Source organism: Sphaerodactylus townsendi, unplaced genomic scaffold, assembly GCF_021028975.2.
Source record: "Sphaerodactylus townsendi isolate TG3544 unplaced genomic scaffold, MPM_Stown_v2.3 scaffold_20, whole genome shotgun sequence".
NCBI lineage: Eukaryota > Metazoa > Chordata > Lepidosauria > Squamata > Sphaerodactylidae > Sphaerodactylus > Sphaerodactylus townsendi.
This window is the reverse complement of record NW_025950363.1, coordinates 1,135,760-1,152,020: the sequence shown is the minus strand read 5'-3', so window position 1 is coordinate 1,152,020 and position 16,261 is coordinate 1,135,760. Positions and strand designations below refer to the sequence as shown.

The window sequence follows — 16,261 nt, the reverse complement described above, 5'->3', positions numbered from 1 at the left end:
AGAAGAAGAAAAAGAGTTTGGATTTATACCCCAACTTTCTCTCCTGAAGGAGACTCAAGGTGGCTTACAAGCTCCTTTCCCTTCCTCTCCCCACACCTTGTGAGGTAGGTGGGGCCGAGAGAGTTCAAAGGAACTGTGACTAGCCCAAGGTCACCCCAGGAATGTAGGAGTGTGGAAACACATCTGGTTCACCAGATAAGCCTCAGCCACTCAGGGGGAGGAGTGGGGATTCAAACCCCATTCTCCAGATTAGAATCCACCTGCTCTTAACCACTACACCACGCTGGCACTCTGAATAACTTCTGATAGTAAAACTCTGAATTACTTGAAATAGTAAAGCTGCTAATATTTACGATTACTATGGAGTGGATGTTGGTTGCATGGAATGGTACTTGCCCTTGAAATTTACTTGACTCTTGGCAAGAATGGCAGATTGGTGGTGGTGGAAAACACCATCAAGTCCCAGCTGGTCTAGGGCTACCCTTTAGAGTTTCCAAGGCAAGACAGAAGCATAGGAACATAAGAACATAAGAACTAGCCTGCTGGATCAGACCAGAGTCCATCTAGTCCAGCTCTCTGCTACTCGCAATGGCCCACCAGGTGCCTTTGGGAGCTCACATGCAGGATGTGAAAGGAACGGCCTTCTGCGGCTGCTGCTCCCGATCACCTGGACTGTTAAGGCATCTGCAATCTCAGATCAAAGAGGATCAAGATTGGTAGCCATAGATCGACTTCTCCTCCATAAATCTGTCCAAGTCCTTTTTAAACCTATCCAGGTTAGTGGCCATCACCACCTCCTGGGGCAGCATATTCCAAACACCAATCACACGTTGTGAGAAGAAGTGTTTCCTTTTATTAGTCCTAATTCTTCCCCCCAGCATTTTCAATGGATGCCCCCTGGTTCTAGTATTGTGAGAAAGAGAGAGAAATTTCTCTCTGTCAACATTTTCTACCCCATGCATGATTGTATAGATAGACTTCAATCATATCCCCCTCAAACGTCTCCTCTCCAAACTAAAGAGTCCCAAACGCTGCAGCCTCTCCTCATAAGGAAGGTACTCCAATCCTTCAATCATCCTCGTTGTCTTTCTCTGCACTTTTTCTATCTCTTCAATATCCTTTTTGAGATGTGGCGACCAGAACTGAACACAGTACTCCAAGTGCGGTCGCACCACTGCTTTATATAAGGGCATAACAATCCTTGCAGTTTTATTCTCAATTCCTTTCCTAATTATCCCCAGCATAGAGTTTACAAGCTCCTTTCCCTTCCTCTCCCCACACCTTGTGAGGTAGGCGGGGCTGAGAGAGTTCAAAGGAACTGTGACTAGCCCAAGGTCACCCAGTAGGGAAGTAGGAGTGCGGAAACACATCTGGATCACCAGATAAACCTCAGCCACTCAGGGGGAGGAGTGGAGATTCAAACCCCATTCTCCAGATTAGAATCCATCTGCTCTTAACCACCACACCACGCTGGCGCTCTGAATAACTTGTGATAGTAAAACTCTGAATTACTTGGAATAGTAAAGCTGCTAATGTTTACGATTATTATGGAGTGGATGTTGGTTGTATGGAATGGTACTTGCCCTTGATATCTACTTGAGTCTTAGCAAGAATGACAGAATGGTGGTGGTGGAAAACACCATCAAGTCCCAGCTCGTCTAGGGTGACCCTAGAGTTTCCAAGGCAAGACAGAAGCAGAGGTGGTTTGCCATTGCCAGTCTCTTCATAGCGATCCTGGTCTTTCTTGATGGTCCAAGTACAAACCGGGATATAAATCCACTGGCGTAGGAGGTTAAGAGCTCATGTATCTAATCTGGAGGAACCGGGTTTGATTCCCAGCTCTGCCGCCTGAGCTTTGGAGGCTTATCTGGGGAATTCAGATTAGCCTGTGCACTTCTACACATGCCATCTGGGTGACCTTGGGCTAGTCACAGCTTCTCGGAGCTCTCTCAGCCCCACCTACCTCACAGGATGTTTGTTGTGAGGGGGGAAGGGCAAGGAGATTGTACGCCCCTTTGAGTCTCCTGCAGGAGAGAAAGGGGGGATATAAATCCAAACTCTTCTTCCTCTTCTTCTTCTTGTGTTCTCGGGATAAATATTTATGTTCTTCCACACTGTTGTACTTCTTGATAACCAGCTTAAAACAACCTTAAGGTTGCTTAAAACTCCTCTAAAGATAGAAGAAGAGTTTGGATTTATACCCCACTTTTCTCAACTGCAAGGAGACTCAAAGTGGCTTACAAGCTCCTTTCCCTTCCTCTCCCTACAACTGGCACCTGGTGAGGTAGGTGGGGGTGAGAGGGTTCTGAGGGAACTGTGACTAGCCTGAGGTCACCCAGCAGGCTTCATGTGGAAGAGCAGGGAAACAAATCTAGTTCTCCAGATAAGAGTCCGCCACTCATTTGGAAGAGTAAGGACTCAAACCCAGTTCTCCAGATTAGAGTCTGCCACTCTTAACTACTACACCATGCTGTATCTCTCATCTTACAAATCACAGTGGTCAATTCAAGGCAGGGCTGATATTAATTATGTTGGTATCCCATAGGTGTATGTTGGTATCCCATAGTGGCGTAGGAGGTTAAGAGCTCGTGTATCTAATCTGGAGGACCGGGTTTGATTCTCCGCTCTGCTGCCTGAGCTGTGGAGGCTTATCTGGGGAATTCAGATTAGCCTGTACACTCCCACACACGCCAGCTGGGTGACCTTGGGCTAGTCACAGCTTCTCGGAGCTCTCTCAGCCCCACCTACCTCACAGGGTGTTTGTTGTGAGGGGGGAAGGGCAAGGAGATCGTAAGCCCCTTTGAGTCTCCTGCAGGAGAGAAAAGGGGGATATAAATTCAAACTCTTCTTCTTCTTCTTCTCTCACAAGTTGGGTTGTCAGCAACAGGGAGAAAAAATGCCCTGTCCCTTTAATAAATGCGTGGAAATAAGCAGGTGAAACTTTTTGGGACACTGAGGTAAATTTTATCACCTTGCAGATAACAGCCCAGTTTAGCCTCTGTTAAAGCAACAGGGCATTTTTCTCCAATTTGCCAGAAATGCTACCTCAAGCATCAGAGACGGGGACTGCCCCATTTTACATGTATTCACATTCACTGACCTTTAGCAGACACCAATTAAAAATCCCATAAACACATCTTACAGCTTCAAGCATGGTTTAACAAGAAGGAATGAAAATTATCCATGTAGTTTAACGGTTAGATCTGAGAGCTCCAGAATCACCTCAGAGTTGAAAGAAAATCGCCACGAAGAATAAATAAATCAATAAAGCCATCTACACAAGTGACATAATATTACATAGAGATAAAACAATTTAACAATTTAGAAGGAAAGTGGGACTGTAGTATGTATCTTGACAGGGATAATTCACAGTCAAAAGGATTTTATAGTGTTCGGCTTCTATAGTAACGCTAGAAACTCGGCCGTTCAAAAAGTAGTTCTTGTGCTACTGACAGAAAAACTGCACTGGAGGAATACAGCTGTTCTTTTTCCTGAGGGTGCCGACTCAGCAGGGTTTGGAGAACGGAAAGACCTCAGCAGAGATAGGATGCTGTAGAGTCCAGCCTTCAAAGCAACCATTTTCTCTTGAGGAACTCATCTTTTTGTTATCTGGAGATCAGTTGTTCTGTGAGATCTCCAGGTGCCACCTGGAAGTTGGCAAACCTATCCCTCCTCCACAGCAAGGGAAAAGTGTCCCCATTAACGGTGCCCTCAGTAGGGTGGGGGCCATGGCTTGCCCCAGTGTAGGGCTGCCAAGTCCCCCCGTTGCCAATCCAGGCTGGGAAACCTGATACTTTGGAGGTACAGCCTAGGGAGGACAAGAAGAAGAGTTGGATTTATATCTCCCCCTTTCTCTCCTGTAAGGAGACTCAAAGGGGCTGACAATCTCCTTCTGGGCAATGGAGCACCCTGTGAGGGAGTCAGGTGGGGAGTTTGAGATTTAACTCCTAGAAAAGAACTGTGTGGCTAGCCCAAGGTCACCCAGATGGCATGTGTGGGAGTGCACAAGCTAATCTGGTTCCCCAGATAAGCCTCCACAGCTCAAGTGGCAGAGCGGGGAGTCAAACCCGGTTCTCCAGATTAGAGTGAACCTGACTTAACCACTATACTACGCAGCACTTCGGTAGGATTCAATTCCATAGAGTTCCCCCCCAGATCCACTTCCTCCAGTGGACGGATCTCTGTAGTCTGGGGATGAGCTGTAGTTCCAGGGGATTTTCCAGGTCCCACCTGGAGGCTGGCATCTCTACCACAGTTAAAAGACGCGTTGCATCCACCGCTTTTTTTATGTGCTCAAATTGTGTACCAAATCATAAAGTGCATGTGTACATTAAAATCACAGTACATTCATATAACAATAATACATTTCACTGGTACTCTGTGTACTCAATATCTTAGAGAACGTAGCTTTTAGCTACAATTGTAGCAACAAGAGTGTCCGTATTTATACGCAGTATCGTCAGTTCTTTATCTGCGTTAATACGCTACGATTTCAACTTGACGATACCATGTCCTCCTGAATCGGTCTATGAAGTATCCGAGAATCAAGCAAAAGTCTGTATATGCAGAACATGAACGGAGTGCGCTATTTTGTAACCGTTTTCAAGTAATCTTCATCAGATTAAATTCTCATTCTAGCAGCCATAAGCGGGGTAAACAGAGTACCAGTGAAATGTATTATTGTTATATGAATGTAGTGCGGTTTTAATGTACGCATGCACTTTATGATTTGGTACACAATTTGAGCACATTAAAAAAGCGGTGGATGCAACGCGTCTTTTGGCTGTATATCTCCTTAACGTTGCACCTGTTGATAGAGTAATCTCTACCTAAGTGCCATACCTAGGCTGACCAGCCGTCCCGCTTTTGGCGGGACCGTCACGCCTTTGGACAATTTGTCCCGCGTCCCGCGGGTTCTACAAATTGTCCCGATTTTGGGGAGGCTGCTGCACTGCCTTGGGGGCGCAAGGCAGTGACTGGCAGCTTCCTCCGGTATACCGGGCGTTCAACGCGCCTTATCGGCCTTCTAGGAGGCTTACCGTTTGCGGCTTCAATGTCACAGGGCGGCAGCGGGTAAAGCCCCAGAAGCCTAATCGCGCTTCCTCTGGCGATAAATCTTATCTTTTATGCGCGAGCAGAGGTACCATCGACTGGGGCTCTGCCATTTTGCCACCCTGTGACAGAGTGACAGAAGTGGCGGAAACCCCAGAAGTCTGCGATATTTCTTTTAATAACCGCAACGTCTGTATGACCAGCGCCGCGGCCACCTTACTATCCGGATCACAAAGGTGACCATCTGGTCACCTTACCCATACCTCTTAACTGGGGCAGGCAGAAAAAAAACCTGGAACAGAGTCCCACCCACGCGGCAATTCACACCCCAGGTGCGTTCAGGTCTTGCCAACAGAAGAAGAAAGCTGGCTCTCCTCTGGCTGCCCACTACAGCTTTGGACACCATTCAGGGCTGCCCATTCACGACTCTGAAGCCGTGAGCAGTCGGCAGAACAAAACCAGGCCCGGTTTGGGCAAACTCTCCTTCTCGAATGGATTTTGTGATAACCGGTTATTCACATGAACAAAACATTGGCCACTTGTGGGAGATAAATTTCATTTTGCGTCAATTTTGATGTTGAAGGACGTTTGTTGTTCTTGTTTTCCAAGTTCAGCATTTCGACAAACCTTTGAAAACAATTGATTCTAATTCTCTCCCCAGCCATCTTTCTTTCCACGAGTCCATTATTCTATGATTTTCATTTCAAATTGAAAAGGTTTTTCATTTTCCTTTCAAATGGAATCAATACTGTTTTCTAAACGATGTGACCCATGTTGGGGATGTCAGTCAAAACAGAGGCCTCAGATCTAATCATAGGATAATTATACTCCATTTTCCTGTAAATTCCTGGCAAAATGACAAAAATCACATTTCTATTCCATTTCTAGAAATGAATCCCTTCAACAGAGGCTTAATGGGACATTCTTTAAGGTGATGTTCCTTTCCCCTATAACCGTAACAGAAAGAGGCAGAAAAAGCATCACCCCAGAAAAATCAGGAAACCAAGATGGTTGACAGCAGGCCTAAGAAGAAAATGAATACTAATGAGTTACACATGATGTAACACTTTGACACAATAGTAACACTTTTGAACAAAGTAACACTTTGACACAATACAAATTGTTAAAAAATCATTTAAACCAATACATTTCAGACAGTAGGCCTTCCTGAATGGTACAAATTGTTAAAATACATGCTATCCGAATACAGTGTTTCTGACCTAATCTTTACAACGCACACAAGAAGTAGGGCCAGTTCAGTGGTTCTCAACCTGCGGTCGGGACCCCTTTGGGGGGTCGGACGACCCTTTCACAGGGGTCGCCTAATGCTCTCTGCATCAGTGTTCTCCATCTGTAAAATGGATCAATGTTAGGGTTGAAGGGTCAGCCTACAACCACGAGTGATACTGTATTAAAGGGTCGTGGAATTAGGAAGGTTGAGAACCACTGAGCTAGATAATTCCACTTTTGTTAGCAGAAGCAATTAGAGAACCATCAAAAATCATTTTTCAGATTGTTGTCCAAATATCTCTGGAAGCAAGGTCAGGCCCCTTCCGCACATGCAGAATAATGCACTTTCAATCCACTTTCACAATTGTTTGAATGTGGCATTTAACACACACACAATGTATCCCAATAGTGAAGGGGGAATTATCTAGCACCTTAAGCCAGTTCCAGAGGTGGGATCCAGCAGGTTCTCACAGGTTCCTGAGAGTAGGTTACTAATTATTTATGTGTGCCGAGAGGGGGTTACTAATGGGTGATTTTGCCACGTGATTTTTGACTTAGTTACGCCCCTCCTCTCAGCAGTAGCGCGCAGAACTTGAAGCAGTCTAGCAGGAGGTGCACCCGGCGTCGCGTGGCAGCCTAGCGCCTGCGTGCATTCGATTTCAGCCAAGGACCCGAATGCCAGCAGCTGCATCCTTGCCACAGCCCCGCCCAGGAATGCCCCGCCCCCGGAATGCCCGGCCACACCCCCGTTGTGCCCCGCCCAGCCCCATTGGCGCTACACCACAGTTTAAATCCCACCACCATGGGAACCTGTTACTAAAATTTTGGGATCCCACTACTGGCCAGTTCCATTAAAAACTTGATCTGTCCGTTTCTACCCAGTAAGCTGTGGTGTAGTGATTAAAATGTTGAGCTAGGATCTGGGAAACCCAGATTCGAATCCTGTTTCTGCCATGGTAGCATGCTGGGGTGATCTTGGGCTGGTCTCATATTTATTCCTAATCTTCCCTACAGGGTTGTTGTGAAAATAAAATGCGGAACAATGCTTCCTGTTTCAGATCCCCATTGAGGAGCAAGGCGAGGGTATCAATAAAGCAAATAAATAAATAAGCCTCTATTCAAAGGATGGGCAACTTTTTTTCTCCAAGCTGATGGTCACTCTACATTTAGTTGCTAACAACCTGGAAGGAAAAAAACCCATTTCTGTCCCTTTAAAAGAGGCTTAACATGTTTTTTTTAAAAGAGCAATTAAAGTTTTTCATGGCACTTTCATGGAAGTTAATCACTTCACCTGATAAATAACATCCTATTAAATCTATCTTAAAGGGGCAGTTGTTAGTAATCCTAACAAAACAACTGGAGACTTTGTGTCAATATATTCTTGTAGATACTTGTGTTTCTAAGAAATTGGAATAATGGGTCCCATTGGAAAAGCCAGAAGGAAAAATGTCTCAGGCAAAGCAAAGGAGAAAATAAGCCAAATAAGAGCCCCCCACCCCTTCACCCACCAAGACTGATTCTTGACTACTATCAGCTGCTTCTAACTTTTTGCTCAGTCATCTCCCACCCCAAGAGCTGACTGGTGAATTGATGAAGAAGGGCATTCCCATTGGATGACACAGCTGCTAATCACATACTTACCTGCCTTCAAGCTGTATTTATATTGCCTGGGTCCACAGGCCCTTCTATAGCAGTAGCTGAACCACTTTTGATTATTCTTGGGAGTTTCGTCTGTTTGGAGAGCAGAGATGACATCCCAGGTGAAGCAGAATTACCATCCTGAATGTGAAGCGGCTGTGAACCAGCTAGTGAACTTGGAGCTCTCCGCTAGTTATGTCTACCTTTCGATGGTATGTTGCCGTTTTCTTCTGCTGTAAATAATGCCCGTGTTCTTGTGTCCTAGTTCTGCAGTTTCATTAATCGTCACAGAAGTTATTTCTAAACATGCATAGGGGGTATCTAAATTCTTAAAACGTTTATCATGGTGCTTCGCGCCGTTATTTCAAGTATCCTGGAAGCTCTAGTGAGGTGGAGTTGCTAGCATTGAGGTGAGAGCTCCCAGAATGAAAGCTGATATCCAGTCTACGGAGGTCCACTCCCCTAGAGAAAATGGCTCCTTCAAATGAAGTGCATGGTTTTGTATTTTGTTGGGGGTCCTCCCCAGACTCGCACCCCCTTCAAATCTCCAGGAATTTCTCAACCCAGAACTGGCAACTATAAGTGAGAAACTGGATGTTTATTTTTCCTTATTTTAGTTACCAAGTTGGAATGGAGTATGTGCCTGGTACATGTTTCCCGTGAAGAGAGCTGGTGTAGTGTAGTGGTTAAGATCAGGTGGGTTCTAATCTGGAGAACCGTGTTTGAATCCCCACTCCTCCACCTGAGTGGCAGAGCCTTATCTCATGAACCAGATGTTTTTCCACACTCTTACATTCCTGCTGGGTGACCTTGGGCCAGTCACAGTTCTTTGGAACTCTCTCAGCCCCGTCTATCTCACAAGGTGTTTGTTGTGGGGAGAGGAAGGGAAAGGAGCTTGTAAGCCACCTTGAGTCTCCTTACAGGAGAGAAAGGTAGGGTATAAATCCAAACTCTTCTTCATCTTCTATGTTCTTCCCTTTCTCCCCAATAGCAGATATACAGCGAGGAGGTTCATATTTAGTTGACCCATGACTTTCCTAAACAGATAGATGAGATGTATTGTCGAAGGCTTTCACGGCCGGAATCACTTGAGTGCTGTGTGGTTTCCGGGCCGTATGGCCGTGTTCTAGCAGCGAAGTCTCTCTACTGCACTTTTATGCCAGTCTGTGGCTATGGCTGATCCTCTGGAAGATGCCAGCCACAGATGCAGGCTGCAACGCTGAGAGAGTACTAGTGAACACTGACCATAACTTCCGGAAACCACACAGCACCCAAGATAGATGAGATGCTTATTTTGTATGAACCTCTACATGTTAAGAGTTTTCTGTATTAGGCCGCTGATACTACAAATGTACAGTAGACTCAAAAGCTACTATTCCTTTAAGTAAAACTAATCGGGAGTTTATTTACACCAGTTGTTCTTCACAGTAGTATTTTATGCTTTGACCACTGTCCCTAGCATGGTTCTGATCAATACACCATGTGATGAAAAGAGTGTGGTATCCATCTTTTGAATACTGGATGCATGTGTTAGAAAGAAGGCTATCAGTTGGTTCTCTCATGTACCTCTTGATGCCTTTCAAGGTGAAAAGGGAAAGCTTTTTAAAAATCCATATTTTCTAGCCTTTCAATAACTTCAAGAAAGGTGGTACCTGCTGGATGAAGATGAAGAAGAAGAGTTTGGATTTATATCCCCCCTTTCTCTCCTGCAGGAGACTCAAAGGGGCGTACAATCTCCTTGCCCTTCCCCCCTCACAAGAAACACCCTGTGAGGTAGGTGGGGCTGAGAGAACTCCGAGAAGCTGTGACTAGCCCAAGGTCACCGAGCTGGCATGTGTGGGAGTGTACAGGCTAATCTGAATTCCCTAGATAAGCCTCCACAGCTCAGGCGGCAGAGCTGGGAATCAAACCGGGTCCCTCTCCAGATTAGATACACGAGCTCTTAACCTCCTACGCCACTGCTGCTCCTGGGCAAATAAAACCCGATAATGGAGAATGAGATCAATACCAGTAGAAATGTCTATGTTCATTTGGTATCACTAACCTTTTCTTGATGACTTTTGCAAGCTAATCCAGGTTTCAAGCACTTCTTGGGGGAAGTGAAATTTCCTTAGAGTTATTTTAATCTTGGGCAGTTAATTGAAGCAGTTACAGAGAAGTTAGATTAACTGCTTTTTAATAGCAGTTATAAGTTGAAATTGGCCGGATCTTGCTAATATGAGATGTAACTCAAATGCACATGCTGATTGGTTCATAACAAAGTGAGATAATCAACACGTGCAAATAAGTCAATTAGCTACCTAGATAATAATCTCATGATAATGATAGAACACATTTACAGAAAGTTGACTGGTATTTTTCTATTAATATGCACTAGTACTTTGACAAGCAAATTAGATTTCTATGGAGGTAAGTGTCTGGCCTTGGGCTTTTAGATAATCCCCAAAAGTAATGAGAAAACATTACTGAAGTTTCTTGAGTTACTTTCTTGTAAAATTATTTCTGTGATACACAATATGTTTCTACGCCAATGCTAGGAACACTGTTTCCAGCATTCTTCTTCTACAGCAATTGTAGGGTTGGTTTTTATTTTGGGTTTTTTTCTGTCTTGTTGAATGAAAACCATGTCTCAGAAGATGAACATTTCTGTTTTCTGCTTGGTTTTCTGGTTACAGTTCAAACTTACTCCTTGCTCTCTTGTGTTATCAGAATTAAAGCCTGCTAAACATCCCGTAGTGACAGAAATAAAAACTCGACCCAGAAGCCCTTGCAGCTGGACCAGAGTTTTACTAGCTTTAAAACAGGCTGAGCAAAACACGTATACTATATTGAAACTGAGCTCATTAAAGGACCCAGGATGAAAAAGCTTTGATTAAAATCCCTCTGCTTCTGTCTGATAGAGAATTTCTCCAAGAAAAGGAAATTAGAACACCAGGTGCAAGTTGTTAGTTTCTTATAACAAGGTCTGACGTAATGACAAAAGGAGCTTATGAATTGGTGGGAGATGGGTTAAAGTTTGCTTAAATAGGTTAAGAATTGGGATGAAGAGGTTTTAGAGAGAATAGTCAGGACATGTATTGTTTGATCAATATACACATATATAGAACTTATATTATTATTGTTTCTTGATTGTGAATGAATAGAAAGAACTGTGTTCTTTGTACCCTTGAAAGCTAATAAGCCTTTGCTTCACATAGTGTCTTAGGCCGTTTCCACACGGCCCTTTAATGGCGCCCTGGGGATAAACGCCGTCCCCAGGGAAAAGCCATTCTACCTGGCCCGGCTGCTGCTGGCAACAAGCATGCCGACCTGGCATCGCTTCCCCTCCCCAGGGCAGCATCAGGCCACCCTGAAAAAACAACCCTTTAAGGGTTGTTTTTCCAGCACTGCGCTTTAACTTGTTCCTGGTGGCCCGGTCGCGAACAGCACCGGCTGAGAACCACGCTGGTTTCCCCTTCGCCTGTATCCCTACTCACCTTGTCCCTGTCGTTCGACCTGCTGGCCATCGAAAGTTTTGCTCATCTGCCCGCTGTCCTCCGGACCTCAAACTGGAGATCGGAGGAGGCAGCGATGAAGCGGGCTTCGAAGGCCAGCAGGCCGGGCTAACGGGGACAAGGTGAGTGGGATGGAGGAAGAGGGGAAGAGGCGGCTCCATCGCGGGGCAGCCTGCCGTACGTCTCCGGAGGAGGCCAGCCCGCATAAGCTTGCATCGCGATAGCGGCCTTCCGCCTCCACGCCGGCAGAATTCTTTTGCCGGGCGTGGAAGTACCTCGACTTGACCGTATTGGAAATGGCCTTAGAAAAAAAAAGCTTAGAAGATTTGGGAACTGACCTGAAAACTCTTTGAAATAGCCCCGGAACGTCAAAGAACTACTGAGATCTAGTAGCACTCCCAAAAATGATATATTGCATAAGATCAGGATGGTCAGAATGGAAGAGAAATTTTAGATGGTTAATTGGAAGTGTTATACTGAAGAGTATAGTTTTGCCATGACATATGTGAGATTTATGGTTCTGTTATGAATAGCAATGCATTTTAGGTTTTTTTTAGCCTTTTCCTTATTAAAAAAAGGCTAACTTTCTTTGTCTAATTAGTTCTTCCCTTTTGCTGCTAGAACCCCTGTTGGTCTGAATAAAATTTATTAATGAATTCAGCCTCTCGTCTCCTGGCATTTTTCCCGCCCTCTTCCCTTCTCTCACCTGGGAGTAAGGTAGTTTGCCGAAGTTACTCCTTGAGTAGATAAATGCCGGAGAACTCTGCTGCAAAGCCTTTGGGAAATGTTTAGCTCACTAATGAGGGCCTCCCTCACAAGGTGTCTGTTGTGGGGAGGGAAGGGAAGATGATTGTAAACTGCTTTCTACCTCCTGAAGAAATGCAGGTGTAAAATCCAACTTTTTTTCTTCTCTTTCCAGGCCTCTCACTTTGACCGTGATGACGTCGCCTTGAGCCACGTGGCCAAGTTCTTCAGGGAGCAGTCCCAAGAAGAGAGGGAGCATGCAGAGAAGTTCCTGAGGTACCAGAACAAGCGAGGGGGTCGCATTGTACTCAAGGACATCAAGGTGTGTGGGATAGACTTGGGCAAAAAGACCCTAAACAGTTCAATGCATTGTTACTGTCCGACTGCAAACTCTTCTCAAGGGTGGAGGCATCTAGTCTTTAAATACATTTCTGGCAGCCATTAAAATATTCAACACCAAGGTTGTCCAAGTCCAACAACTTCTATACAAGATTCTATATATACTAGAACCCGGGGGCATTCATTGAAAATGCTGGGGGGAAGAATTAGGACTAATAAAAGGAAACACTTCTTCACGCAACGTGTGATTGGTGTTTGGAATATGCTGCCACAGGACGTGGTGATGGCCACTAACCTGGATAGCTTTAAAAAGGGCTTGGACAGATTTATGGAGGAGAAGTCGATCTATGGCTACCAATCTTGATCTGCCTTGATCTCAGATTGCAAATGCCTTAGCAGACCAGGTGCTCAATAGCAGCAGCAGCCGAAGGCCATTGCTTTCACCTCCTGCATGTGAGCTCCCAAAGGCACCTGGTGGGCCACTGCGAGTAGCAGAGTGCTGGACTAGATGGGCTCTGGTCTGATCCAGCAGGCTAGTTCTTATGTTCTTAAGATCCCTATATAGATCCAATTGTGGAACATATCCCCAGAGAAAATTCAGTCCAACTTCTTATATCAACTCTTTGGAGTCCCTCATTGCGTCTCATACGCAACTCTCTGTTTGGAGGCTGCAAAACATCTCCTCATTACTAGGGCATGGTTGGCAACCTTTAAATTCTTAATACATTTGTGCTTCACTACCTGTCCTAATAGCTACATATTTCTTGCTCTCCCTGTTCTTCGGACTGGTGGCGTCATATTGAAGAAAAGCTAATCTCGTTAGGACTGTCTTGGGACTACTTATTAAGGTTTGCCACCTAAGGAAATATTCCGAGCAATAAAAAGCCATCTCATTGATCGTGAATTGGTATTCATGATCAATGAGATGACTTTTTATTGCTCTGAACATTTGATCTGTAAAACAGGCTCCTCGTGTACTCCTCTTTATCATGGTATTGTCTTAGAGAGAGCCCAGATGGCCTGCTATTTGAAAGTGCTGATAAATCCTGAACAAAGATGGGCTTTCACCAGGGCAAGATGTAATTCCTTTCTCTCCGCCTTCCTTAACGGGCACATTTTAAGGACACCTCCTCAAGAACAGATGTGCTCTCACTGCCTTAACATTATGGAAACAGTAGAACACATTCTATGCCTTACTCCAAGCATGCTTATATAGACCTTATTTCCCCAATATGTTATCCTCCCATGTTAGGGATTGCCGTACAATATTTTGGGTAAGCAGCAGTGGAGCAGCAGTGGCGTAGGAGGTTAAGAGCTCGTGTATCTAATCTGGAGGAACCGGGTTTGATTCCCAGCTCTGCCGCCTGAGCTGTGGAGGCTTATCTGGGAAATTCAGATTAGCCTGTGCACTCCCACACACACCAGCTGGGTGACCTTGGGCTAGTCACAGCTTCTCGGAGCTCTCTCAGCCCCACCTACCTCACAGGGTGTTTGTTGTGAGGGGAGAAGGGCAAGGAGATTGTACGCCCCTTTGAGTCTCCTGCAGGAGAGAAAGGGGGGATATAAATCCAAACTCTTCTTCTTCTACGCTTCTTTTTGGACAATTGGTCAGCTGAGATAATAGAGCTGGCAGCTGAGTTTCCAACCAATGTATTAACGAACAGGGTTCAAATGTTTTGGTTTGTTATTTAGTTTGTACTATTGATGTCCAATAAAGGTCTCATTGATTGAAATACATTTCTTGCGCAGAAGCCCGACCAGGACGACTGGGGTACCAGCTTGGAAGCCTTGCAGAAATCTTTGCAGTTGGAGAAGACTGTGAACCAAGCTCTGCTGGACCTGCACAAGCTGGCAACCGAGAAGGGCGACCCCCATGTGAGTAAAGACATGTAAAGCCTAGAAATCTTGGCACAGTAATGCACAATAGCTGTTCTTAATATTCATAACCTTCCATGTTGGGGTGTTTGAGTCAGAGGTGGGATCCAGCAGGTTCTCACCAGTTCCCGAGAGTGGGTTTCTAATTATTTGTGTGTGCCGAGAGGGGGTGACTCATTGGGTCTGCTTTTCCGTTAGAGATTCCATTAGGTCCAAAATCATACAGTCCTGTTGTTTCGTATGTGGCTGGTTAGCGAAGGTAGAAAACGGGAGATAATTCTCCCTGTTGGGCTGTTTTAAAAACATGTTTTAGAAATATGGTAAAGTTCCTTGTTTAAGGAAAGTATCCTTCTTTTGATTTCTAGAAACAAAATTAAGTATTTGAAAGTATTAAGTGTTTGACAGGCAGTCAATTAGAGGAGAAGTAGTTGTTTCTGTTGGCAGTAGACGATAGGACTAGCTATAATGAGTTTAAATTATGGACAGAAAGATACCAGCTGGAAATTAGGAACTTTTTTTGTACAGTAAGAGTTTTTTACAGTAACAGAGAAATTATTAATGCCCCGCCCCAGAATGCCCGGCCATGCCTCCGTCGTGCCCCGCCCAGCCCCATTGGTGCTACGCCACTGTTTGAATCCCACCACCATGGGAACCTGTTACTAAAAATTTTGGATCCCACCACTGGTTTGAGTGAACCCTACTGTAAAAATAACTTTCCAAGGTTTAAACGACCATTCTGCAGGCTCAGAATCAATGGTGTTGAAAATATAAAAATGGTTTTCTATGGTGGTTTCTGCACAGCCCAAATATAACAGGCTGAGGAAGCTATTTTTGCCATTTTGGGGAAGAATTTCGCACAGGGCTCTTTCTCAAAATTGGTTCACCAATTATAATATTTCCCTCAACCCAGGTTTTACAAAAATCACTGAATATTTATTTATTTATTGGATTTTTTTTTATACTGCCCACCACCGAAGGGCTCTGGGCGGTGTGCAACATGTAAAATTCAGTAATATAAAACCCAATTACAACCAATATTATAGTTATAGTTCCTGCGTTGGCAAGGGGTTGGATTAGATGACCCAGGTAGTCCCTTCCAATTTGGGTGCTGTGTGGTTTCCGGGCTGTATGACCGTGTTCTAGCAGCATTCTCTCCTGACGTTTCGCCTGCATCTGTGGCTGGCATCTTCGGAGGATCCAGCCACAGATGCAGATGCAGCCACAGATGCAGGTGAAACGTCAGGAGAGAATGCTGCTAGAACACGGCCGTACGGCCCGGAAACCACACAGCACCCCAGTGATTCCGGCGGTGAAAGCCTTCGACAATACATAGTCCCTTCCAACTTTGAGATTAAATGAACTGAACCATGTCGTCACTTTCAGCTTTGACATTAAGTGAGTGAATTAAACACAATACCTATTTGAAGACTGGTGTTTGTTGAAATAGGTGTCTGCAATTCACAATCTCTCCCCAGCTTACCTGAACCTGCCTTTGTTTCCGTTCTCAGCTCTGTGACTTCCTGGAGTCCAAATACCTGGACGAGCAAGTGAAGGTCATCAAGAGGGTAGGGGACCACATCACCAATCTGAAACGCCTGGAGGTGCCCCAGAGCGGCATGGGAGAGTACCTGTTTGACAAGCTCACCTTGGGTGAAAGGAGCTGAGCTCTACAAGCTGAGGTTTCCTTTCATGTGTTTCTGGAGACAAAAATAACATAAAATTGGTGTTAAAAGTCAGTGACATCTCTGGTGTTTTGAATACAGTTGCAAGGGTTGTGCTCAGTTCTTGGGGGGCAAGACCAAAAAAATGCATCATGGGCTGTATACCATTTAGAAACACTTGGTGGGTCATCTGTGGAGGGGGGATTAAAGGAATTCAAGTTCTATGGT

The 16,261-nt window shown here is 44.9% G+C and overlaps 1 protein-coding gene across 1 annotated transcript; it reads left to right on the top strand.

Moving 5' to 3' along the window:
• Positions 1 to 8,030: 8,030 nt before the first annotated feature.
• Positions 8,031 to 16,036, top strand: LOC125425174 (ferritin heavy chain A-like). Its single transcript, XM_048482722.1, has 4 exons — positions 8,031 to 8,132; positions 12,334 to 12,480; positions 14,247 to 14,372; positions 15,881 to 16,036. Exons 1-4 carry the CDS (start codon positions 8,031 to 8,033, stop codon positions 16,034 to 16,036), a joined length of 531 nt encoding a protein of 176 aa, XP_048338679.1.
• The last annotated feature ends 225 nt before the right edge of the window (positions 16,037 to 16,261 follow it).

What these genes read in the sequence shown, in the direction of transcription:
- LOC125425174 (XM_048482722.1), top strand. Translation starts at nt 8,031, where the DNA reads ATGACATCCCAGGTGAAGCAGAATTACCATCCTGAATGTGAAGCGGCT. An exon ending in TTGTACTCAAGGACATCAAG is followed by an intron (nt 12,481 to 14,246) that starts GTGTGTGGGATA and finishes TTTCTTGCGCAG; the next exon opens with AAGCCCGACCAGGACGACTG. An exon ending in CCGAGAAGGGCGACCCCCAT is followed by an intron (nt 14,373 to 15,880) that starts GTGAGTAAAGAC and finishes TTCCGTTCTCAG; the next exon opens with CTCTGTGACTTCCTGGAGTC.